The following is a 26,114-nucleotide window of genomic DNA, read 5'->3' on the forward strand; positions in this document are numbered from 1 at the left end:
CAGAGAGAGAGGGAGACACAGAATCGGAAGCAGGCTCCAGGCTCTGAGCCATCAGCCCAGAGCCCTATGCGGGGCTCGAACTCACAGACCGCGAGATCGTGACCTGAGCTGAAGTTGGACGCTTAACCGACTGAGCCACCCAGGCGCCCCTTGTTGCTGGATTCTTAAGCCTTGTTTGCATTTATTTAGAGCACTTCTTATATCCAGATTTTCTTCCACACTACTGACCACCCTTTCTGCTGGTTTTGGTACTGGTACTTTGATGCTTTTGCATATGCAGGCAAGCATTTTCTACAGTATGCATGATTATAAGATGCATCCTGATGTCAGAAGTGTTAAAGAGTGAAAAAAATAGGTGTCTTAGAATTGATGAAATGTGGTATATAGTAAAACCTTGGATTGTGAGTAACTTGTTCTGTGAGTGTTCCACAAGATGAGCAAACATTTCTAATAAATTTTAACTTGATAAAACGAGCGATGTCTTGCAGTACGAGTAGTATGTGATGCCGAACATCACATGATCACAATCAAGCCATTTGTTCTTGAAATTTGCTTTGATATATAAGTGCTTTGGATTATAAGCATGTTTCCGGAACAAATTATGCTCGCAAACCAAGGTTTTACTGTGTATCCAACTGCCAAGTGTTACGACGTAGTAGTATAGGGAAGGGAGAGACCACTAAACTGGAGTCAATAAGGAAAGCTTTAAGAGGAGATAAAGATTGAAGCTAGGTCTTAAAGGAGAGGAAGGACCCAAAACAGACCAGGCATTCTAGGATGTGAAAATAGCCTGTAAAAAATATAGAATGTTCCCATACTTCGGTGCTGAATTTGTCACTATCAGAAGTTGAGATGATCTGTTTTGAAATTTTTCTTTTATAATTTATTTTCATTTATTTCTTTTTATTTCTTTTTTTTTTTTTTTTAATATTTCTTCATTTTTGAGAGACAGAGCATGAGCCAAGAGAGGAGCAGAGAGAGGAGACACAGGGTCTGAAGCAGGCTTCAGGCTCCCAGCTGTCAGCACAGAGCCTGATGAGGGGTTCCCTCAAACCCACAAACTGTGAGATCATGACTTGAGCTGAAGTTGGTCACTTAACCGACTGCACCACCCAGGCGCCCCTATAATTTATTTATTTGGATTTCCTGCGTAATTTATGTAAGCAGAGAAATTAAAATTTATTGGTAAAGGGAAAGAAAAGAGTGTCAATTTTTTTTTCAAATTTCAGAATGCCATCCAGAATCCTTTAAAAAACATATGTTGCGTAAATCAAATCCTTATTGGTGAGGGTTCTGTATAGAGTTAGTCCTGTTAATCATGCATTTGAACAAAGTAATTAACTTGAGGCATGTGCATTTTATTCGTTCCACAAATACTTACTGAATGCCAAGTTTGTGCATGACAATATGTGCAATAGGGGACTATCAGGATAAATATGATATGTCCCTTATAGTTGGACTATAGAATCCAGATGTTGATGAGGCAACTGGAACTCCAGCCTTTCTCTCCAGCCTTATACCGTGTAGTAGTTGGCCAAGGCTGCCATACTCCAGTGCCCTAAACCACCTGTAGCATGGTAATAACCCGTGCAATGCTAGGGGTTAATGGTACAGATGAAGGTGTCAGCAGGGTTAGTTTCTTCTGAGGCCTCTCCTTGGTCTGTAGCTGGCCTTCTTGTCCCTGTGTCTTCACATGGTCTTCCTTCTGTGTCTGTGACCACTGTCCCTCTTACAAAGACACCACTTATTTTAGAGCCCACCCTAATGACATTACTTTAACTTTGTTAACCTCTAAAAGCCTTATCTCCAAATACAGTCCTATTCTAAGGGTCTAGTTGTTAGCACTTTAACATATGAATTTGGGCAAGACAGTTAAGCCCATAACACGCCCCCCAAGTCCTGACATTATTCATTGTACCCACACAGGACTGTTTGGTGAATACTACACTCCTTGTGTGCCTTTGCACACTTATACTGATGGCAACTTTGTCTGCCTTGTCCGTGTTTTAATTACTTGGGCAGTGAAGAAGAGTTAGCAAAGTTCTCTTCTACCTTCTGATAACACTTTATTCATCTTAAAATTTTATTACATATTGAATTTGAAGTTCTTTTTCTAATGTATGTTTAAACATTCATTAAATGTTTGTTGGAGGGGCAGTTAGGTGGTCAGGGTAAGTTTGGAGGAAGAGGCAGGTCCAGCTGTAACATAAAGTGTCATGTAACAAGTATTACAGAAGTAGTGCAGCGGAGAGAAATGCTGTAGAAATGTAGAGGAAGGGGCAGATTATACATGCTTTCGGATGTGTAGGGGAGGAATCATAGAAGAGGTGGTATTTGAGTATGTCCTTGGAGAAGGGTGTCATATTTTGAGACATGCAGACCAACACATGTCAACCAGCACTTGCAAAATAATATGACCAAAGCAATAGACAGGAGGAAGTAAGATCTGTTTAGGCATAGTGAGTATTACTCTTTGGTTGGAATGTAGCATATTAGATTGTGTATTAGTTTACTATTGCTGTAATAAATTACCACAAACTAGTGTCTTTTTTTTAACATTTATGTATTTTTGAGAGAGAGAGTTTGCACATGCATGTGTGCGCACAGGAGGGGCAGAGAGAGGGAGACAGAGGATCTTATAAGGCTCCTCCTCACTGGGCTCGAACTCACAAACTAAATTCCAAACCTTGAGATCATGACCTGAGCCAAAATCAAGAGTTGGTCGCTTAACCGACTGAGCCACTCAGGTGCCCAGCACAAACTAGTATCTTAAAACAACACAAATCTATTATCTTACAGTTCTGGACGTTGGAAGTCCAAAGTGGGTCTTCCTGGGCTAATTAATTAAGGTGTTGGCAGGGTTGTATTCCTTTCCAGAGGCCATAGGGGAGTACCTGTTCTCTTGCCTTTTTTAACTTCTGGAGGCTGCCCACATTCTTTGGCCCACATTTAAAGCCAGCAAAGGTCAGTTGAGTCTTTCTAATATCTCATCTCTCTGACTCACTGTCTCTTCTCTGGGCTCTTCCTGCTTTTTAAGGACCCCTGTGATTATAACTCGGTCCACCCAGATAATCCAAGATAATCTCCCTAATTTAAAGTCATCTGATTAACAACCTTAATTCTCTCTGCTGCCTTAATTCTCCTTTGGCATGTATCATAATCACAAGTTAAGGGAATTAGGACACGGATGTCCTTGAGAGGACATTATCCAGCCTACCACAGGTAGGTTGGGGCCAAATTATGGGAGCTTTAAGTACAGCCACTGAAGAGTTTTGATCAAAGGAATGGCATGATGAAAGCAGTGTTTTGGAAAGTTTAATCTATGCTCTGTATGCTATCTAGAATATACCACTAGAAAAATCCACCCTGGGGGCACCTGGGTTTCAGCTCAGGTCACGATCTCACAGTTTCCTGGGTTCAAGCCCCATGTCAGTCTCTGTGCTGGGAGTGTGGAGCCTGCTTGGGATTCTCTTTCTCCTCTCTCTCTGACCCTCCCCCACTTGTGCTGTCCCTGTCTCTCTCAAAATAAATAAATCTACTTTTTAAAGAGAAAGAAAAGAAAAATCAACCCTGAATTTTCAGCTTTGTCATTGATCCTCCCTTCCTCACTCCTTCCTTTTCCCTTTCACCCTTCCCTTCCTTCTTCTCAGAATAGCTTATATCCACAAATGCTTAATCAGACAGAATTCATTATCCTGAACACGAATACAGCACTGTTTCTGATTGTGTTCACTGTTAAGACCTTTTCACCATGTTATGGAAGGAATACTATGCTACCAGTCAGGAGACGTGAGTTATGACTCAAACTCTGTCAGTAATTTGATTTGTAATCTTAGGGATATCCTTTAGTCTCTCTGTGATGCAGTCTTCCCTCTTTGTAATCAGGATGATAATAGCCTGTCTGACATGCTCATCTGACAGAGATATAAATATGAATTCCAAAATAACGTAGCATATTTTTATTTTTTTGTCACAAGTAGTTGGCTTGTGACTTTAGAACTTTTTGTTTTTCTTTATGTATATTGAAGAACCAAGGATCAAACAAAAAACAACAAAAAATAAAAAGCTCAGTGATCCATGCCTAATTGACCTTCTACTCTCCTCACCCTTTTTCTCTACAGATAGATACCAGGGCAACTAAGTCATAGCCGGTCAGGTACTATTTTATAGACCTGTTTTCAAGACTGGACTGCTAGGCAATAAGAGTCTTAAAACCCTCACTTTGAGGAAGATAATTTTAATTTAGCTGAATGGTTTTGTGGAAGCTGGTTATGCATATGAAGGAATAACTCAGATTTATGTTATGCTTTATAAATAAACAAGACAGACCACTGGTAAAAATCCTAAAATGTTTGTGATTCATAACTCAAAATTGTTTGCTCTGAGCTGTTTGCAAACTCTCCGTTGGTCTAATAGATCAGAATGCATCAAATTCAAAACCTCTTTCTATTGTTGCTCTATCAAAGTTTACATAGCCATCAAAAAGAAAAAAATATATATGCAGGTTTTACAATATGAAGGCTTTACATTGACAGTATAGTTGGTATTGCTTCAGTACACGTGACTCTTAGAGTAAATGTTTCACTTGTCTATAATAGAAATATGACGTAAGCTATAAATATGAACCTTACTATAATTAAAAATTTTCTAGTAGTCACGTGCAGAAAAGTAAAAAGAAAGAGTTGAAATTAATAATATGTTTTTAATCAGGGATATCATGTCAACACGTCATCAATATAAGAAATTATTAATGGGATATTTTACTTTTTTGTATTAAGTCTTTGAAATTTGATGTATATTTTATACATAAAACCCATCCAGTTTGGAGTAGCCACAGTTTTCAAGCACTCAGTGGCTACGTGTGGCTGGCAGCTACTGTGTTGGACAGTGTGGGTCTTCTGCGGATGTATCTACATAATTCATGCATGAAATTTTAGAGCCTTTCCTTAAAGCTGTCTATATCGCCTTGTCTAATCCCCTCACTTCCCTTCACAGTCTTGCTCTGATCCTCATTTCATTCCATATTGTTCTCCCTTAGACGTTTCCTTCTTCGTTGAAACATATTCCTCTCTCTTGTACTCTGTCACGTCTCCCTATCCTGTTTTGCTGAGATACTCAAGAAAGAAAGTGCTGTTAACATTATGACCTCCTACCGACCACCATACCCCCTCAAAATATGTGTTACCAGTAGATCTCACCAGTGTCAGTACCATGGGGAAATGAAATTAAGTTCTTCCTTCTCTTTGGCAAAGTCAGGAATCCCTGATAACAGTGGTGTCTGATAGGAAAAACTAGTCAGGAGTATATAACTTGTAGGCTTTAGATCTATTATTACAAAATACAGAATAAGAATCGTATGTTTTGCTATTACTAACACTTTGCATTTAACCAGTCCCAGAAGCCAAAACAGTTAATAGTTACCTCAGAAATGGGATATAAGTGTATAGTTCAATTTTGCTGACTAGGTTAGAGCAAAGGACCATAATCAGATGTTCCTGCTAGACCATCTTGCCTCTTTTCCTTCCTCTTTGTAATCATTTCTTAGAATTTATAATTCCTGGGTGTTTTGTAGTCATGCATTATTTACCTCTCACAACGCATTATATAGCCCCAGTTTATAAATGCACAGCCATGCAGTGATTTTGTTTTTTGCTAAGTAACTCAAAAAGTCAATGCCAGAAATCCAAAAATGAAACTAAGAAAATTCCATTTTTAATTGCATTTAAATACTATTTAAGAATAAATTTAACAAAAGAAGTATATAAGACATGTATTCCAAAAACTACAAAACACTGTTGGAAAGTCTGAATAAATGGAAAGTATCCCATATTCATCTTTTCTTAATATTGTTGAGGTACTTCTCAAATTGACCTACATATTCAACAAATCCCAGCTGTCCTTTTTTTTTTTCTTTCTTTTGGCAGAAATTGACAAGCTGATCTTCAAATTTATATGGAAATCCAAGGGACCCAGAATAGCCAAAATGATTTTGAAAAGGAAGGACAAAATAGGAACACTCAAACTTTCTGATTTCAAAGACCTATTATAAAACTACAGTAATCAAGACAGGGTGGCACTGGCATAAGGATGGACTTGGAAATGTTTGCAGACCTTCCTGGTGTCTGGGGCTCTGAGTTATTTTAAAATGATAGACCAGCCCACTTTAGGCTTTGAAGATTTTTAAGTTCAGCTGATTTCTTGGTGCCCACTTCTTTCCATGCTGTGCCAGAGGCAAAACGGTTTCTGTGTCCTGTTTTTCTTTGGAGGAACTTGTTACTCTGTGGCTTTCTGGGTATTTTTGGTTGTCTTGCATACTCAGCTGTCTGGTGAATTCAAGAATAGTTATGATTTTATAGATTACTTAATCTTTTTCTCATTGTTATGGTGGAAGGAATATTCTCTTCTTGCTTTCTGTATCCTAAACAGAGTGGAAGTAACATGGTGCTTATCGTGTAATAGATTCAGCACTTAGTTAAAATTTGCATAAGTAGGTTGAATTCATTGAATACTTAGGTATCATATAAGTATTATGCTTAGTGTGCTGAGCACTTACAAATCATCTCATTTGATCCACACATCTATCTGTGAGGTATAGGTGCTGTTGTTATTCCTAGTTTTTTGGTTTTTTTGTTTTTTGTTTTGTTTTTTTTAGTGAAACTAAAGCTTCATGGAGAAAAGGAACTAGAGGCACAACAATACATATTTTTGTTGATTTTACCTAAGTCACCTTCCGTCTCTCCTCCCTCCCAAATAAAATTCTTGAGTCTTTTTTCATTTCTGCAAGGAAAGGAGAGGTGTCCTTGGCATTGCAAGTTCTCATTTCCTCATTTGATGGGCAGTGAGGCGCAGTATAAATGAAGGAAAGGCTTTGAAGGGATCTAGTTGGACTTTTGATTAACAGAGAGAAGACACCCTCAGGTCTGAAGGCTTTGGGTGGTCAGTACTAGCAACTAGGTTTTGTAACAGGTGAATGACAAAATGACTGTTACAGCTTTGCTGCCACTTTACATTTTCCCCCCTTCCCTTCTGCCTCTGGTGTGCAGTAGATAATAGCCTTCGGTTTTCTTATGGGATAGTAGAATTTTAAGTATTTTCCATTACTGTTAAATTTTTGTACTAATCTGCTATATGGGAATTCCTGTAGGTAGCCATCGTGCTAGAGACCCTATAATTCTACCACTTAACATTTGTCTTAACAAATTTCCTTTGTAGGCTACATTCAGCAAAAGGTGGACTAACAAAATGTTTTCATTTTTTTAAATTTCTGTTTTGTTTTGTTCACTTCCATAAAAGAAACTATGAGATGAGCCTGATCAATAAGCCCAGATAAAACAAATGTTATTAATTCATCTCTTCAGCTATTTTCTGAAATTCGTTTTCCAAGATGTACCATTTGTAACTCACCACATTAATCATTCTACATTTTCTCACACTCTGGTTGATAGATGCAAGTGAAGCTTCATGTATTGCCTATCTTTGTTGGAATTTCAGCGTGTTTTAAAATATTCCACACGTTAATATAAACTGGATGATAGACCCCTGGCCATTATTGTATTCGTGAACAGCATTAGTGCAGAGACCGTGCTAAAGGTTAAAGAATTGGAATATGGAGACAAGGAGGAGTATTTATATATGATAGCATATTTTATAATGTTCTAGCTTGATGTAACAGCTACTTATATGCTGCTTCTTCCCTAGTTATCAGGGAATATGAAGAATAGAGAAAGCATCCAGGAACCTAGATTTGATTATTACAACCATGAAGTTTCTGATATTGACCTCAGTGATTGTGAATTTCCACATGTCATAGAAATTTATGACTTCCCCCAAGAATTTCGTACTGAAGACCTCCTGCGGGTTTTCTGCAGTTATCAGTAAGTACTTGCGAATGGTTGGGCATGTTTGGGAAGGTGGGATGAAGTTTTCTTAAAATGTCTTCTGAAAAATCATCTCTTTAGTTTGCATTACTTGTTGTTTACTTTAGCATCAGTTTTGTTTATTGTCTTTATCAAGTTGGTTAGAAATCTTCTGTATCAAGCCAGTCTTCTGAGTTCTTTAAAAATGCCAAAGTCGTTCTAGACCCCATGTTAGCATTTAAGAATGTCCTCAGTGATGACTTCTGAACGTCTTCATGGTGCATTTAGTCCATTTATATTTATTATAACTATTGATATATTTGGATGTATGCCTGCCATCTTTTTTTGTGTTTACATGTTTCATCTTTTTTTCTTCTTTCTTGCCTTCTTTTGGATTGATGAGGTATTTTTTTCTCATTCTGTTTTGTTTGGAAATGATACTTTGTTTCTATTCTTTGGTGGTTACTTTAGAAATTACAAAATGCATGCTTAACCTATCAGTGGCTAAAGTTAATATTTTTATACTCTTTCCAAACATGATAAGAGCTTTTAACTCCATTTCCCAATTCTATTTCCTCCCTTTCGCCACCCCCAACTAATATGCTATTGTGACTATTCTCTTAATTTTATTTTTAAACTCCATTTGATGTTACTATTTTATATATTTAGCATTCAGATTTATCCACATTCTGTGTTCTTTATCTATACGTCTTGCATCTCGTATATCTTCCATCTTAAATATTTTTCTTCCTGCACGGAACATATTTCCTTAGTATTTAATTTAGTAACAAATTGCTGTTAACAAACTCAGTTGGATTTTTTGTTGTTTTTTAATGGCATTGTTTCAACTTCAATTTTCAGACATTTTTGCTAGGTGTAGAATTTTAGGTTGACAGTCATTTTTCTCTCAGAAACATGTAGATTTATTCTACTGTTTCCCGTCTTTCTCTGTGGAGAATAAGAAGCCAGCTAAAAGTTCACAACTGTTGCTTCTGAATGTAATCTGTCTTTTCTCTTTGGATGCTCTTAGGGATTTCTCTTTGTCTTTGGTATTGTGCGTTGTAGTGTGATGGGGCTTTGCTCTTTTGTTTGGTTGGGTTGGTTTTTTTGTTCTTTTGTTTTTTTTGTTTTTAATTCTTGAGATTATTTGAGCTTCTTAAATCAGTAAGTATTTTTCATTGGTTTTGGAGAACACCCACATTATCTCTTCAGATAGAGATAATGGCCTCTGTGCCAGTCTCTCTTTTACTTTCTCTAAGATGCCAAGAAAATATATATTCGACCTTCTCATTTAATCCTCATGTTACCTCCTTTATGTTTTCCATGTTTGTCTCTGTTATATTCTAAGTAGTTTCTTTAGCTCTTATTTCCAGTTCACTAATTTTTTCTTTAGCTGTGTTTAATTTTCTGTTAATTCTGTCCATTGAATGTTTAAATTTCATTTTATGTTTTTCTTTTTTTCAAAATTATCCATTTCTCTTTAAAATCTGCATGGTCATTTTTTAGTTTCTTTTATTCTAAAATATTTTCAAGATTTAAAAAAATTTCTTCAAGTATATTAAACATAAACCTGTGGTCTGTGTCTGGTAATTCCTTTACCTGATGTCTTTTTAGTTCTGCTTCTGCAAATTCTCACTTGTAGTGCCTTGGCTTTTTTGGAGGCTTAGTTAATTTTCTTACTGTGAGCCAACTCTTTTCCTTGGAATTTTATTTATGGGAATTGGAGTCTACAGTAGAAGAAGAGGATTTCTCCTGAAAGGATATGCATTTTCTTCTTCTAAGCACCAAGGGCCCTAACAATTCAGCAGCACTATAAATTAAATTATTGATTTGAGGTTATTCTGACCACTGAGATAGAAATAGTCAAGTGGAGAATGGTAAAAAATGATTGTTATATGTCTCAACTAGTTTATTTTAACAACACATATAAACACTTGCCAGTCTTTGATGTGGTGCCAAAGCCTTTTATTTCTTTTAAGTTATTGGTCTATTGATAAAAGAGTTCCTAAATGTTATCTCATAATATATCAACTGAAGTAGAACAAGAACTTTAATGTACCTTTAGAGTCATCTGAGTGCATATTCCTAATAGGTTAAAATGTTTGTCTTTTATAGCTGTTTGCCCAAGCGTAATTGGTAATTGTTCTTGGATTTTTTTAGTGACTTCACCATTCTCTAGTCTTCCAAAGCATTCAGTTAAGTTTTTATAGACACAACAATTCTTCTTTTTGACACTCATATTTCGTTGTTTAAATTTTATTAAATTATGTAGTGAAAATATAAATAAAAACTGATATAAGGGGGTTTGAAAACAGTTGCACTAACTCTAGTTATGTATATAGTTTATACATATATAGGGCAAGGTAAAAGAATCAGAAGTGTACCTCTGTATCTTTAGCTTATAAGAAGAAAATAAGTTTCAGGAATAAAGAAACAATCCAGAAAGAAAGTTATTAAGAAAAAGATCTTTAGGATCTTGAAGAAGTCAATACCAACAAGGATTATACTTTAACATTCTAATCCTGAGAATTAAAAATGAACTAAGTCCGTTGTCCGATGCTGCAAATTTAAAATTTGTAGCATCGGACAACGGACTTAGTTCATTTTTAATTTAATTTAAAATTAATTTAATTTAAAATGTGGGCGCCTGGGTGGCTCAGTCCATTAAGTGTCCGACTCTTGATCTCGGCTCAGGTCATAATCTCGTGGTTGTGAGATCGAGTCCCATGTCCGGTACCGCACTGGGTATGGAGCCTGCTTAAGATTCTCTCTCCTCCCTCTGCCCCTCTCCTACTCGTGCGTGCTCATGCTCTCTCTCTCTCTCTCTGAAAAAATACTCAATTCATATGTATCTTGAGTTTTTAAGATTCTGTATCAGTTAAGGTTTAGCTCCCCACTTTTTCTTAAAGGGTCAGATAGGAAATATTTTAGGCAACTCTGCCATCATTGCACAAAAGCAGCCACAGACAATACAGATGAGCATGATTGTATTCAGTGAAATTCTGTGTACAAAAACAAGAACCCTATTTTTTTTTTACAAAATTCTAGAACAGATAGAACTAGCTAGCAGCCATGTACCTCACCTAAATTTGAATGGGGGGCGGGTATCAGTTCTATAACTAAAAGAAATAAGGGGGTGACTGGATCGTGGAGGACATTTAATCTTCCTATACACCGTATGCTAAATTTATAGGTTTGCTCAGTCTAATTCATTAACATTATATTAAGACCCTGTATCAGGGCCTGTTGCACATAAAGTGCCTAATAGATTTTAAAAAGCAGTCAGTGAGATTAAATCCCAAATTAGAACTACCTTAGATTGTTATTAGTAATGATGATTTTTAAAACCAAGGATTAGTTTTGTTGATGTCTAGAATTTCCTGAAGGCTAGTTAATTCTTATGAATTATTAATTTCCCTTTGCTATATTTCTTCCTAATCTTACCTGCAAGTCCATTTTCTCTCAAACCTAAAAACAGTCCCAAAAGAGGAGAAGCATTTTAAAGGATTATAAAATTCCAGTCTAAAAGGCTCTCCAGAACCCATCTAAGGTCTTTTTCTAACCTTTTTGTAAACTATTATTATATAGACTCTTCTGCTATTGAACTTTTTTAGTCTCCAACCCCTGTGGTCATTTTATGCCATGGTCAAACTTACCCTTACATTCGGGAAATTCTCTAACTAACCTTGAAAGCCTCCTTCATTCCTTTTTTCCTCAAAGGAATTTTTTTTCTTGTCTGAAGGAAGATATTTTAGCTGTTGTCTTTTTCCTTTCTTTTTTTTTTTTTTTTAATTTTTTTTTTTTTAACGTTTATTTATTTTTGAGACAGAGAGAGACAGAGCATGAACGGGGGAGGGCCAGAGAGAGAGGGAGACACAGAATCGGAAGCAGGCTCCAGGCTCCGAGCCATCAACCCAGAGCCCGACGCGGGGCTCGAACCCACGGACCGCGAGATCGTGACCTGGGCTGAAGTCGGACGCTCAACCGACTGAGCCACCCAGGCGCCCCTTTTTCCTTTCTTTATAGTGCTTTATAAAAATAAAGTCAAGGTCCTGGTACAAAAGCCTATAATAACGTCTTGAGAGTCAAATACCTGAATCAACTTTGTATTTTAGTCACTATCTTTATCAATATTAATAATCTTCCTGATGAATATTGCTATTAGTCATAAAAAATAATGAGCAACATTCATTTATTAAATGCCCGTAAGTGCTCAACACCGTGCTCTTCGTCTTGTCATAGATGATCTCGTTTCCATTTTTACAATAACTGGAAGGTACTATGCCCATTCTACAGATGAGCAGATCTAGCTTCAAGAGAAGTTAAATCTGCCCAAGGTCTCAACAGGGCAGAACCCTGAGTCCTTATGCATCTGACCCTTAACCCTGTACCCTTTCTATAGAACCGTTGAACCTATGAGCCGTTTTAAGTTCCTAGCTGAGAAAAATAATGTCATCATTTTGATAGTCATTATGCTCACTAATAGCTCTGCTCCAAAATAAAGGCGTTTTTTAGTATTTCGTGGTCTTTCTTTTGATTCTGTCTAATCCTGTCTGATGTTTCTCTGAGCTTGATTTCTTCTATCCTGAATTTTTCTGACTTTGCCACAATTCTTTCCTTTTTTCCCCTTCGTACTTTCTTTTACAACTAGAAAGATTAGTCAGCCTCTCTGATTAGAGTTGTCTTTTTTTCTCTATTACTTACTTTTTTTTGTCTTTGGGGTTTTTTGTTTGTTTCTTGCTTTGAATGACCTGTTTCCCTCTCCCTCTCTGTCTCTCCGTGAGTCTACATTTGCATTAAATCCAGGTGACCTTCCCTGCCTCCCTCCTCTTCCAATATTCTTCTACCCCTCCTCTACTTTCTCTTTTCACCTCTTCTTGTTCTGTGCCCACAAGAACATCTCTTGTAAATAGTGCGATAAATACTTTACCTCCCCAAGGGACATGTGAGGATTAATTAGTTGATGTCTATAAAATGGCTGGGAACATAAAATACTCCCAGGTAGTTCTTTATGATGGTATTATTGCTTTTAAAATTCAGTGGCTTCTTCTGTCCTCCAAGCTGTTTTTTGTGTCATTATCCCCATTCCACCTGTGCTCGTTGAGTGTTTATCTCATCATGAAATGCTTTATGAGACTCTATTTGAAAGCTGTTTCATAGAAGTAAATTTTATTTTAAGAAATAAAATTGTGTTCTTTTGTTGCAGAAAGAAAGGATTTGATATTAAATGGGTGGATGATACACACGCCCTAGGAGTATTCTCCAGTCCAATTACAGGTACTCGCCCAGTGGATTGTGGTAGTCTTTTCTCATTGTCCCTTTTCTCCTGCTACTTGTTCTTATTTCCCTTGTATTGTAGCCAACTGGCATTTTATTCAGCCGGTTATAGGTGAATGGCAGAAACAGGTTTTTGAGGCATAGTGCTTTGGTACCCATGTGCTCCCTCTCTTCCTTTTCACCTCAATCCAGTGGTGTTTGGAATGAGAGCCAACTCCTTCCAGGGTTACATGCTGTATAATGGTCAGTTCGGATAGTACATAAGCAGACTGTAAGTAGAAATTTAAGAAACCAGTGTGACTGAATCTTAAAATTTTTGTGATGTTTTTCCCTCAGACAAATGAATTCGAAATAGCCCTTTAACCTTTCCAGTGAGAAATCTCTCACTGGAAGTTATAACTCTCACTACATAATACCTACTTTCTGAATATATGAGGGGGCCTTTTGAATTACATCATTAGCCTCATGATTGATGTGATGCAGAAGCATTCAGAGAAATGAGAGATGTTGGATCCTGTCCGAACCACTTAGAATAGGGATCTGCAGACTTACTCTCTAAAGGACCACATAGTAAATATTTAGGGTGTAAGGTCTCTGTCACTACTTAATTCTGTTGTAATAAGAAAGCATCCCTAAACAGTATTCAAATGAATAGGAATGGCTCTGTTTCAGTAAAATGTTACAAAAATAGGTGGTTGGCTGGATTTGGTCGCAAAACCATAGTTTGCTGATGATCCCTGATCTAAAATAATCACTTGCTGACTTGTTAATGGATTTTCTAAAGCTTGCCGTGGGGAAAAAAAAAAAAAAAAAAAAAAAAAAAAAAGCATAACATCTAGACATCTAGGAAATAACTTTCTGAGAACTAGCCTTAAATTTTCCTTTGTATCACTCTTCTTCATGTCGTCTACTTCCTTACATGTATTCTTCTTTGCAGCTCGTGATGCTCTGGGTAGTAAACATACCATGGTGAAAATCAGGCCATTGTCACAGGCCACAAGAGCAGCCAAGGCCAAAGCTAGAGCTTATGCCGGTGAGCCTATAATCTCAGGGGCTTTTCTTGTTGGTAGTGTATTATTATTTTCTCCAGCACTTACTCCTCATCTAGAATTCTAAAGACCTATCACTTTTATTTTTTAGTGTTTAAGGTAGTATGTTCTTAAAGAGAAAATAGAAAAGGTTATGTTGGAAATCTGGCATTTGAGCAGCCACTTGGAGAGAGTGGGAGATCTGGCCGAGCAACGCAGCAACCGTTTTTTTGTTGTTGTTGACATCCTTATCTGGTTTACCTCACTGTTGAGCTGTTTGAGTCACTGTAGAAGTTGTATTAATACAGATAATGAAGCCAGGATTGTTTGTGCTTTGCCATTTTAGTTTCCTCTGATGATCATCTATTGGCCCATATTAATTACTGCTGATGCAGCCCTTGTTAGTCTATTTTATATGTTAATTATGGAGTTAAATCACTTGGCACTAGAGTGCCTTCTCTTCCTTACTTCCTCCTGCCCCCTCTGTTTCTCCCATTCAGAGTTCCTCCAGCCAGCAAAGGAGCGTCCTGAGACTTCAGCAGCCCTAGCCAGAAGGTTAGTCATCAGTGCCCTTGGGGTTCGAAGTAAACAGAGCAAAACAGAAAGGGAAGCAGAGCTCAAGAAACTGCAGGAGGCCCGAGGTGAGTTGAAGTGATGGTGTTCTTCTCTAGTTCTCTAGAGCTCACTATAAGACATGTGGTAAAAAAAAAAAAAAAAAGGAATGGAGCCCTTTCCCTTTTGTCATTTCCATTTCCTGGAAGCCTCCCAAGTGTATTAAAATTGTTTTCATGCCTTATATTTAGGGTGGAGACATTTCAGGATTTCTCTTCCTGTTCCATACACCAGGCATCCTAATCCATGTTTCTACTGTGGTTTTCTAAGAGATAGGTTCGGTCTTCTCAGCTCATCATCCATGGCTTTCGCTCTAGTTGTTGCTCCAAACTCTGAGAAAACTTTTCCTGTAAAGACATAGTAGTCTTTCAGACAGAAAACATTTGCTGTGGTTTTATGGGACCTTGATTGCCATGATATTATCTAATGGTTTAGATTGTAGGTAGAAGACAAATTAAGGAAAAGCCATCGACTGACACGGATGATGATAACTGTAGGAGGTATTTTTTCCTTTAAAGGCAGCTCTGAGTGGCTTCCTTAGAGTACATATGGATTAACCTATCTTCTGATTATTTTGCAGTACCTACGAGTTCTTAGAAAATATTTCCACTGATCCACAGCAGGGTTTTTCTTTCCCTGTAGTTTGGAGTTGAGGTTAAAATCTCTCTCTTCCCTCCTTACAGGCTGTTGACTTAAATGTAAAGGCCTGGGATTCTGGCTTTACACTTAAGTACTTTTTATCAACCTTCCAGGCTTTAAACAGTCTCATTGCCTTAGCCCATGATCTGTGGGATCTGTGAAGGCAATTTATTCTGAAAATTCCACTTACCAAAAAGTAACTTCATTTTTCCATTAAACGAATTGAAGTTTCAAACTCCTTGTTTATTGCCGGTCTAACAAGGCCATTAATACTTCCTGTCCACTCTGCTTTGGTGATAGCAGGCAGCTTGCGGACTCTCAGCTGCACTGGCCAGATAACCAGTGACAGAGTGTGTCATGGCAGGTGCTAGAGTTTCAGAGTTGAACCCAACTAATTTTTTGAAACCTTAATGATTATAATGAGGCAGTTTTGATTTTTCCAATGCATGTTCATTCAAGGGCCTTTTACGGACTATAGATAGTTTTTATACACGGCAATAACAGAACTAGAGTAAAGCAGAATGTGCAATGTCCTTAACCCTTTATTAATGGTTATCTCTGAGGAAAGTGTTTTCTCTGTGATAACCACAATTATCTCAGAAAATCGCAAGAGGGTAATAACTGTGGTATCTATAAGGGAAGATGTGGCTCTTTTTGCAGTGTATTATGTTTCCCTACCCTACGCATGTAATATTACCTGTATTTCCACAGGTACTGCAGCAGTAGTCTTGCACAGATGTCATCTTGAGTATTCCCCTGTTTTTCTGTAAGCACATTAGCATGTAGCTTCATTTGAAGTGTTTGTTTTAAATGTCCCCTTATACAGAGGACATTTCAGTGATGCAGTTAAAAATGAGACTATTGGCTGAGTACCCTGTTACTTAACTTTTTTAAAGAAGGCCTTTATTTGTGAATAGAGACTCACTGTGATAAGTTCCTCTCATCCATTGGTTCTGAGGCTGTACAGATTATAGAAGATTCTTCCTTTATTATGCTTCAGAGCTCTCCCATTCTTCATATCTGAGAAAACGCATATGGAAAATTCCTGATATATCTCTTTCTGACTTCTTTATGCATTAAGCAGATATTCTTGTACCTGCCTGCATGGAGCCCAAGACTTCTCACTTAAAGATTTTTTCTCTCTGGAAATGAAAAGTACTGTTTAGGTATTCAACAGAACAGATATTTTTGCTCCAGACCTTTTTCCACTGGAGGGGGGAAGGATCAGTACAGCTTGGTGGATAACATAATAGATTCTGGAATCAGACTGCCTACGTCTACCCATAAGCTCTACAATTTACTGGCTGTGTGACCTTGAGCAGATTACTTATTCTCTGGAGGCCTCTGTTTCCTCATCCATAAAATGGACATGAAGTGAGATAATCCACAGAAGATGCTTAGTAATCTTCAGAACCTATAGAAATGCACTCTGTCCTGTTTCTATAGGTCTGTAATAAGTATGTGATATATGTTAGCTGCTGCTGTTTTTAGTAATAGTAGTAATATTATGAGTCTAGCACAGATTTCAGTGCACATTTTTTGTCATTACTTTTTTTATTTTAAATTTTCTGTAACACTCCAAAAACAACATTTGACATTCACTAAGCACCTGCCCTGTATAAATTATGCATTATGCTCCTACTTGGGAGAATTAGAGAGACGGCAAAATTTTGTTCCTCTACTTAAGACTTAGTCTAGTGAGGATATCTACCTTGAGTAAAGAAGAAAATAATTTTTTCAGCAGTTGTATAGTTAATATACAGTGTTAAATTAGTTTCAGGTGTACAATATAGTCATTCAACAATTCTATACATTACTCAGTGCTCATCAAGATATATGTACTCTTAACCTGCATCACCTATTTCACATCCCTCCCACCCACCTCCCCTCCGGTAACCGTCAGTTTGTTCTCTATAGTTCTCTATAGTTAGGAGTTTTTTGGTTTGTCTTGGTTTTTTCCTTTGTTCATTTGTTTCTTAAATTCCACATGAGTGAAAAATCATATTTTTTTATGCTTAGCATTTCATAATCATATTGCTTAGCATTACACTCCCTAGCTCTATCCGTGTTGTCGCAAATGGCAAATGGCAAGATTTCATTCTTTTTTAATGTCTGTATAATACTCCAGTGTGTGTGTGTTTGTGTGTGTGTGTGTGTGTGTGTGTGTGTGTGTGTGTGTGTGTGTATGTGTATGTATCACCTCTTCTTTATCTGTTCATCTATCAGTGGGCATTTGGGCTGCTTCCATAATTTGGCTATTGTAAATAATGCTACGATAAACATAGAGGCACATGTGTCCTTTCAAATTAGTATTTTTGTATTCTTTGGATAAATACCCAGTTATGCGATTACTGGGTCATATGGTAGTTCTGTTTTTTATGTTTTGAGAAACCCCCACACTGTTTTGCTTAGTGACTGCACCAGCTTGCATTCCCACCAGCAGTGCCCGAGGGTTCCTGTTTCTCCACATTTTCATCAGCACTCGTTTCTTAGTTATTTGTTCCAATAGTTAGCAGCTTTCACTGTCAAAAAATTCTTCCTTAGGTCTAACTTATATCTGTACAACAGTTTAAGCCAGTTTCCTCTTCTCTTTTCCTTGTTAGAAATAGGGAATATATGTGGACACCATTCTGTTCTAATTTTTAAAGATCAAAGGCAGATTATTTAGGAATAAGGGAATTTGGGCTGTAATAGGGTTTTTGCCATTAACATTAGCTGTGTTGCCATGGGCATGTCTCTTACACCTTTCTGTGCGCCAGTTTCCAACAAAGCAAAACTAATGCCTAATTTACCCTGGAGAATTTTTTGAGCATAACCTAAGGTAACGTGTAAAAATGTTTAGAAAGGTGCTTTACAAGTTCAGGATACTATTATTTATGTGACTCTTAGAAAATTAATATTCATTATAATGAGACAGTAATGACACCTATGTAATTTGTACTGTTGCTCCCCATCCATTATCTATGACAAACAGTGCTAATCAGTTACGGCACTCTTTTTTGTGACTTTTGACTTGCCCATTGCCAATTGATCAGAATTTAGCATGGAAATTGAAATCTGTGTACCATCCTGATATAGGTACTCTCATAAGCAGTACTATAGAATAGCTAGGATTCCTCTACCCACCCACTTGAAGAGTTCTCCTGTCTGGCATAGTGTCTGGTTCATAAAACAATACTCAATGTGCATTGACTGAAAACATGAGTGACATTGGTCACTTTTTCTTCATAAATCTTATTTCATTCATGATTCTACTCTGAACTCTTTCAAATCCTTTAATGTTTTTCTTTATAAAGCCCAGAGTTGAACACTTCCTATGAAAACCTTGTAATTAATGAATTTGGGATTTGTGATTTTGAGGTTTAAATACTTCCTGCTAAGTTTCCTCACCCTACTTTGGTCTTCTTACCCTTCTAATGAGAAGTCTGTGTCTTAGTCCTTAATGAAAAATTAGATTCAGAAAACAAAGCTACTCTGGGAAGAAATCAAGAAAAAAGAAGTACCCAAATCATTTTAAGCAAATCATGTGTATATCTGGAGGATAAGAGCTTTTTAAAAGTTCATAGTCTTAGAACATGGAGAAGAGGTTTGTCAGTCTGACAGAGTGCATAACAGATCAGAGCTGCACTAAGAGTGGGAAATCAAAGCATAGATCATCCTCCATCCTTTGTATTTGACTTAATCATGTTTTAAACCAGTGATTCACATGAAATAATAAAACTACATTTTAAAGACCAGATTCAGGAGTATATGTAAAATTTCCCCATGTTTCACTTATCAAAACACTTGATTCCCACCTAAAATTGGAGATAGAAGATATCATTACATCTCAGAATAAGCTACTCTCTCATTTTCAAAGCTTGCTATAATTCTATTTCTTATTTCCATTTACTCTTGGGGGTAGGTGCTTAATTGACTGGTTCTAAAAGGCATCTTTTGGGTCACAGGCCTGAAAGGCAGAGCAAGTAAACAATCATTTGATCCCCTAGTTTGCTTAATTAAAGTCACTGAGAACTTAAAAGTAAAATCATCCCTATAGAATACTTAGTCAACTGTAATAAAAAAATTTAATTACAACTGCTACCTTTTGAAATTCTTTTTAGGCACTCCATTATTCTGCCTTCAATGGCTCTGCTGCATTGCTGACTCATAATCTAGGTCGTGTGGCATTTTCTTGGTGTCTTTTCTTTCCTAATGTGAAATTCCCTTCATTTCCAATCACATTTCTCTTTTCATCTTAATGTGATCTTTTTCTCTGAGATGCAGTATTTACCCGTATTTTTGCTGTCACTTGCTGTTTAATATTCTTATATCACAGGCCAGTATTAGATGAAAATGTTAATTAACCCTAGGATTAACTGACCAGTTTACCAACTATTGCTAAATAAAGAACACATAGTTCTTTGTGTTGACACTTAATACATTGATGAACATTCTACTCTCCAGAGTTAAATGCTCCCCTTAAACACTTATGTGGCCCAGACTATCTTTCCTGGTATATTAGTGATTATATAAATAGTTGGTAAGCCTAAAATCTAAAACCTTGCTAAAATTAAGAGGTTACTTATATTATTTCACCTTAATCTATCAGGTCTGTCAATCCATAAAAGAAGGCAATTAGATTAGTTTGACCAGACTTGTGCTTCAAGTCTGCGTGTTGATTATTCCTCTGTAGGGAGTTTTGTGATGATTTTTCTCCATTATTTTCTTAGGCGTAGAAGTAGATTTTGAACGTTTTAATTTACATTCCTTTTCTTTGTTTTCTTTTGAGATGACACTGTATTGGCTCTTTTTTAATCTTTATCCCTTTCCATTCCCTGAGTGGTTAAGTGGTGATTCAGTCAACTAATTTAATAAAATCATTTATGCAATTTATTTATTATACTGGGAAATGAAAGTCTTTAGGGACAGCTTACATGCACACTTTAAGTTAATCATGTCATACAAATTCTTCTATTCTGCCTTTAGTTCCTTGCCCTTATGGCTGCTGTTGGGCTTTCTCTTAGTTTACTGTTTTCTGATTGTTAAAAGTAAAGTTAATAGGAGCTCTTCTCATGCAGTCTGTCAAGTTAATACAGGAGGTCCTTGCAGGCAGTCTATCAGATATTATCTGCTTTCCTTTCTCTCTCTCTCTCTCTCTCTCTCTCTCTCTCTCTTTCTTTTTTTTTTTTTTTTTTTTTTTTTTTGAGAGCAAGCACGGGAGGGGCGGAGAGAGGCGGGGAGAGAGAGAATCTCAAGCAAGCTCCACACCCAGTGTGAAATGACATGGGGCTCCATCTCACGACCATGAAATCATGATCTGAGCTGAAATCTAGAGTTGGATGCTTAACCAACGGAGCCACCCAGGCACCCCTCCTTTCTCTTTTTTGTTTTTCATTTTCCCCTTTTCTTTGTAGATATTTTCATATGTCAGGACAGTAGAAAGTATGCTGGTTTAAGAATTAAAGGCCTGAGGGGCGCCTGGGTGGCGCAGTCGGTTAAGCGTCCGACTTCAGCCAGGTCACGATCTCGCGGTCCGTGAGTTCGAGCCCCGCGTCAGGCTCCGGGCTGATGGCTCGGAGCCTGGAGCCTGTTTCCGATTCTGTGTCTCCCTCTCTCTCTGACCCTCCCCCGTTCATGCTCTGTCTCTCTCTGTCCCAAAAATAAATAAATAAACGTTGAAAAAAAAAAATTTTTAAAAAAAATAAAAAAAAAAGAATTAAAGGCCTGAGTTCCAGCTTTAGTTTTTCACTGATTATGTAACCTTAGCCAAGTCACTTAACCCCTCCAAGCTTCCATTTCCTCTTTAAAAAGTATTTCTCTATTCAGATTCTGAATTACTAAATGTATGCCTCACATTGTTACTATTTCTTTGTGCTTCTCAGTCTGTCTCCCAGCCTTCACTGGTTAACCACCAGAGTTTCCTCATATATTATTTTACATGTATTTGGCAGTAGAGATCCATAATCTTTTATTATAAAACATTAGGGTGGGAAATGTTTCAGTATTCTGAACTGTATTCAATTTTAGAAAGATAATATCGTTATCTTAATATATATTTCATAACACCAAAATCAGACACACTGACAGTATTTCTGCCACCAAGTGTATGATTGTTCCATTAAATGGCATATGTAAGACCATAAGCAGCCTTTTATCTTTTCAGGTTATATTTACTACCAAATGAATTTTGGCCCTAAACTTTAAAAAAAAAGCAAGTTTAAAAAAACCCAACTTTTCCGAAGTGCTTTGAGTTTAGAGTTGCGAATTGTGGTGAGTGGTTTATTTTTCTACTACACCTGGATTTCTTTTGTTAAACTTCCCAGATAGCCACTCTGCTTTAAATTTCTGAGCTTATTGAAAAGTTTGAGTTCTGGTAGTTCACTTTTCTGGTTTCTTCAGTTTTCTAGGAATCCAGAACCAATTTTTGATTGCTTTCATCCAACATTGCTTTTGCCTTTAGATCCCCTTCTAATAACTTTACCCTGTTTATGAGAATCAGAACCACAGTGCTTTCCTAAGAAACCCTGGAATCCTTTAGACAAGCCAATTATCCTTAGTGCGGTCTCCCTGGAGAATCCCAATCCCAATTGAAGCCTGTCTTAAAGCCAAGTCACAAGGCACTGAATTAATTAGCCTTCAGTTTGGAATTTGCTGACCCTCTTTTTTTTTTTTTTTTTTTGTCTGTTATAACTTTACTGCTATATTCAGATAATGCCACAAGGTGGTGCCCAAATAGCAGTGAATTTCTCTATCTCACATTTCCAAATGCCAGTCAGCTTCCTGACCAAGTTCTTTGCCCTTAAAGTACAGTCAAATATATTCAGTAAAGGAATTTTGTAAGGGATTCTGCTGATTTGGAAAGGTATGTCAAAACAGCAAGTGTTAACTCTAAACTCACCTTGATTTCTGTAGTAATTCCCCTGGTTCATGACTTGCAAACTCTTTTACAGACTTTATTTGAAATAATAGCCCTTGAGAGGAAGCACTTAGGCTTATCATCTATATTTTATGGTAAATGACTAGCCATGAAATTAGAACTGGTATTGTGGCACCTAATGAAGTGCTCGGGTCACCAAATCATGTGTGGTCTGTATCATCTCAGGTCTTAGTCAAAGTATTAAATGGAAACCCAGCTTCTCTGTTAAAAATTGAAGATGGATTGCCCAGATTTCTGATTTGTTTTGTTTTGTTTTGTTTTTAGAAATAATTCTTTATTTCCCTCCATTATATGTGGTTGTTTTCCCATGTCGGAATTGTGTATTGCGGAAGGTAGGCTCTTGAAAATGCTCTAAAAATACTGAAATTTGATTTGCCTCTGAAAATTTTTTTTCTGTAAGACTGTAGTAGGGAGATCCAGCTAGAGCCCAGTGGCCACCATTCCCATTTGAGCAAGAAGACAGAAGAAGAATATTCAAACCTATTCTTCATCCCTATTGAAATATTTTTAAAGATCAGTGAAGTGGGAAGAACAGGCAATTATATTGAAGCACTAACACAGTTGAGAAATAGAATGAAAATAAATACATTATCAGCAAGACTGGAGTCTGGTCCTGCTAGGTTCTGACTTACTCCACATACTTTTTATTTCTGTTAGCCTCAGATCTTTCTTTTTATTATATAGTACTAATAACATTGCTTCCACTTATAACGCACTTGGAAAGTTAAAGATATTAACTCTTCGAGTCAGGTAAGAGAAGACCAGGAAATTCTCCTGTCTCATGACTGAAGTTTGCTTATAATTTGGATTAAAGGAAAGTCACTGGTTATATGGCACGTACTTCCACTTTTCATACTGTCCTTACTTACAGAGAGAAAGCGACTGGAAGCCAAGCAACGGGAAGATGTCTGGGAAGGCAGAGACCAGTCTGCAGTTTGAACATCACTTAAGGAAATGGATAGTTCCATGAATTCAGAAATTATTTCCATAGTCTTCGGATAGGAGGATCCTTCTAGAGTTCTGTGTACATGCAGAAGTGCGTGTTCGTGAAAGAACGAGATAAAGCCATTGAGGCGAGCACTGACTGGGTCTAGAAAGAAGGTGGACTCCTGTCTGTCTTTGCTTCTAATTGCAGTCATTTGGAATTGCCATACTGTGTTGGGCATAGAAAGGAGCCATCAGCTAGGAAGCTGACTTGTGGCAATTTGGATATGACTTCCAAGAGTCCTCTGGGCGTGGCAAGCCCCACTGTTACCATGGCTCACGTGTCTAAGATGTCTGAAGCAGATACAAAACAGAGGATTCAAACCTGCCATGATGGGCCATTCCGGCCCTGAAAAGGTAGGGTGTTCTTTCGGGCCTCGCAGAGCCAAGGGGTGGCGGAGGGAACAGTGTTTGAAGTACTTGGTACTCACCGAATCCACACTGTCAATTCCAGAACTCTGGAGCTGGTGAGCTGCAGCAGATGTAGGCGTTTGAGCTCCAGAGTTTGTACTGAGCCGGGCGCCTGGGGCTGCTCCAGCTGCACAGCAGCCAAGGGCATGCCTGCTTCAGCCCTCTAGAAAGCCAGCCTTGGGAGCCGTGTGCTAGTCCCCGCTGAAAGTACTACCGTGTTGTGAGAGGGAGACATTAAAGCTCAGTCTATGACCTACATCACTGCTATTTGTCACTTTTGTCATTCCCACAAAAAAACTGGGGAACGGCTCTCCTCGTATCTTCATCCCTATAAAGTTGTGCCTGGGTTCAGTGGATCTGTTGGCTTTATTGAGCCACACTGAGTAGACTGCTGGTCCTCTATCTCTCTGCCTGAGTATACTACAAAAATGCCTCTCTCGGGATGGGTATGTGGTAGCTCCCCTCCCCTTCTTGCCCTCCCTGGACATGCCCACCCGAGCCTCTTGCCTTCTCCCATTTCTGTCAAACCTGACATTCTGCAGAAGGCTTCTGGCACACAGCATGTTCTTGGTATCATCTTCTCAGCCTGTGCCAGAGGCACCTGGCAAGCAACACCAGATGATCCATTACAGTGAAGAGTTGCCAGAATAAAACAAACACCTCTGGGCAGTGAGGAATTTCCTAAAGGACACTGACGAGTCTGAGCCGCCAATTCAGGCTTTATCCATCTCATTCCTGCGCTCATTGTTTTTGGAAGGAAGTTCTGCACTGAAGAACTGGGAGTGCTAGACTTTAATAGGTTGAGCTAGCAAGACATAGTGTCCCATCGTGCTTTCATTGAGGGCGGCAGCCTCATATTTGTATGTGGTGCCCATGACAGTGATGGATTATTAGCACTGCCTAGAACATGGTAGAGTGGGGGCTCTGTTCAAATGTTCCTCAAATGACACTGGCCTTGGGTCTTAGCCCTGACCCAACTATCCCTGCTGCTATTCTGGTCTTGGAGGCTTCTTGCAGCTCCTCAGCATTGTTTTTCTCATTCTTGGTCAGTTCTGAAAGTGTCCCTTGTTCCTATTCAGGGCCTCCCTTTCAAGTTTAGAGGATTAAATAAAACCTTCTCTTGATCCTCTGTCCTAGTATCTGGTCCAGTGCACTTCTCTGACTTGTAGCCACAAGGCTTGTGCTCTCTGTCTTCACACAACAGACTTCTTTAAGATAGACAGGTCTGTTCGAACAGCATGGCTACACTGGAAAGGAAAGGCAGGGAATCGTAGCCAGGCTTCATACTGAATGGTACACTTCTGAGGTACACCTTTGCTCTGTTTTGATTCTTCAAGGCTAAGAGTGACCTTGGGCAGTAAAAAAGATGATTGTCCCTATTACTTGTCTTCCCTTTTCTAATAGCATTTTGGCTTTTAAGGGTGTTGGTAACGTAGAGCTGCATGTTTATTACCCAGTTTTCTTAATTACTCCTAGCTTTTAAGGTACTGTTGTCATTCTAATGCTGTCTACTAAGTGGCTAGTAGCGTGTGCTTTTTTCCAGCTTGCGATCAGCCACCTCTGACTTTCAGACTTATCCTTATAGTTAGGCCCAGAGAAGGGATTTGTGTTTAGCCGGTATCTAAAGCTGTGAAGTGTTGCTGCTTCCACCATTAGTAGAGAACGTGCTGTTCTTTTCTTGAGAGAGAGACAGAGAGCGAGCATGCGCAAGGGAGGGAGGGGCAGAGAGATAGGGGGACAGAACTTCCTTCCAAGGAAGGAAGGATCCAAAGTGGGCTCTGTGCTGACAGCAGAGAGCCTGATGTGGGGCTCGAACTCACAAACTGTGAGATCGTGACCTGAGTCGAAGTTGGACAAGCCACCCAGGCGCCCTGAGAGTGTGCTTTTTAGGTATATTTTCCATTGATGTGTACGGGTGGAGGTAAGAGGACCTGCCACGGCCCAGCGTGGACTACACTGAGCTTGTGCAGATGGGAACCACATCCTTGGCCCCATCCATATGCCTTCACAAGCTGAGCCAACTGGAAAGCACCCTGTAGCTGCCCCTGGCTCCTTTGTTACATATTTCAGAAGACTATGAATGTACTCTGCTAGGTGTTTTTGTTGCTTCATACATGTTAAATGACTAAATCCCAGTGTCACCTGGTATCTGTAGTAGAAATGTACATCCCCTTTGAGTCCTAACATGCTCCCCATAGAGTGAAGGTCTTGGTGGAATAGAAATAAATTAGGCTTCTAATTAGTAAGCCGAGGTTCCTGGCACTTCAGCTTCTCAGACTACAGAATGCCGGGGTGAAAGTCTTCTGACATTTTTGGTTCTGTCTGGAATTTGGTGGTTGGTATTCTGTTAACATTCCTCATCTAGTTACAAGCCATGCCAGCCACCAG

General features: G+C 38.3%; 1 protein-coding gene across 7 annotated transcripts in view; it reads left to right on the forward strand.

The window, feature by feature from the left end:
- R3HCC1L (R3H domain and coiled-coil containing 1 like) overlaps positions 1 to 26,114 on the forward strand; it is a 109,093-nt gene that overhangs the window by 70,417 nt on the left and 12,562 nt on the right. For 5 of the 7 annotated variants that reach the window (XM_007080155.3, XM_007080154.3, XM_042960658.1 and 2 more), the window contains 5 exons: positions 7,699 to 7,874; positions 13,063 to 13,133; positions 14,071 to 14,166; positions 14,662 to 14,802; positions 23,203 to 23,982. In XM_007080155.3, the coding sequence (XP_007080217.1) occupies positions 7,699 to 7,874; positions 13,063 to 13,133; positions 14,071 to 14,166; positions 14,662 to 14,802; positions 23,203 to 23,270 (552 nt within the window). In that variant the 3' untranslated portion in view covers positions 23,271 to 23,982. Of the gene's footprint in view, positions 1 to 7,698; positions 7,875 to 13,062; positions 13,134 to 14,070; positions 14,167 to 14,661; positions 14,803 to 23,202; positions 23,983 to 26,114 lie in introns of those variants that run through there. The other 2 variants (XR_006209169.1, XR_006209170.1) reach the window with 2 other exon arrangements.

Source organism: Panthera tigris, chromosome D2, assembly GCF_018350195.1.
Source record: "Panthera tigris isolate Pti1 chromosome D2, P.tigris_Pti1_mat1.1, whole genome shotgun sequence".
NCBI classification, from domain to species: domain Eukaryota; kingdom Metazoa; phylum Chordata; class Mammalia; order Carnivora; family Felidae; genus Panthera; species Panthera tigris.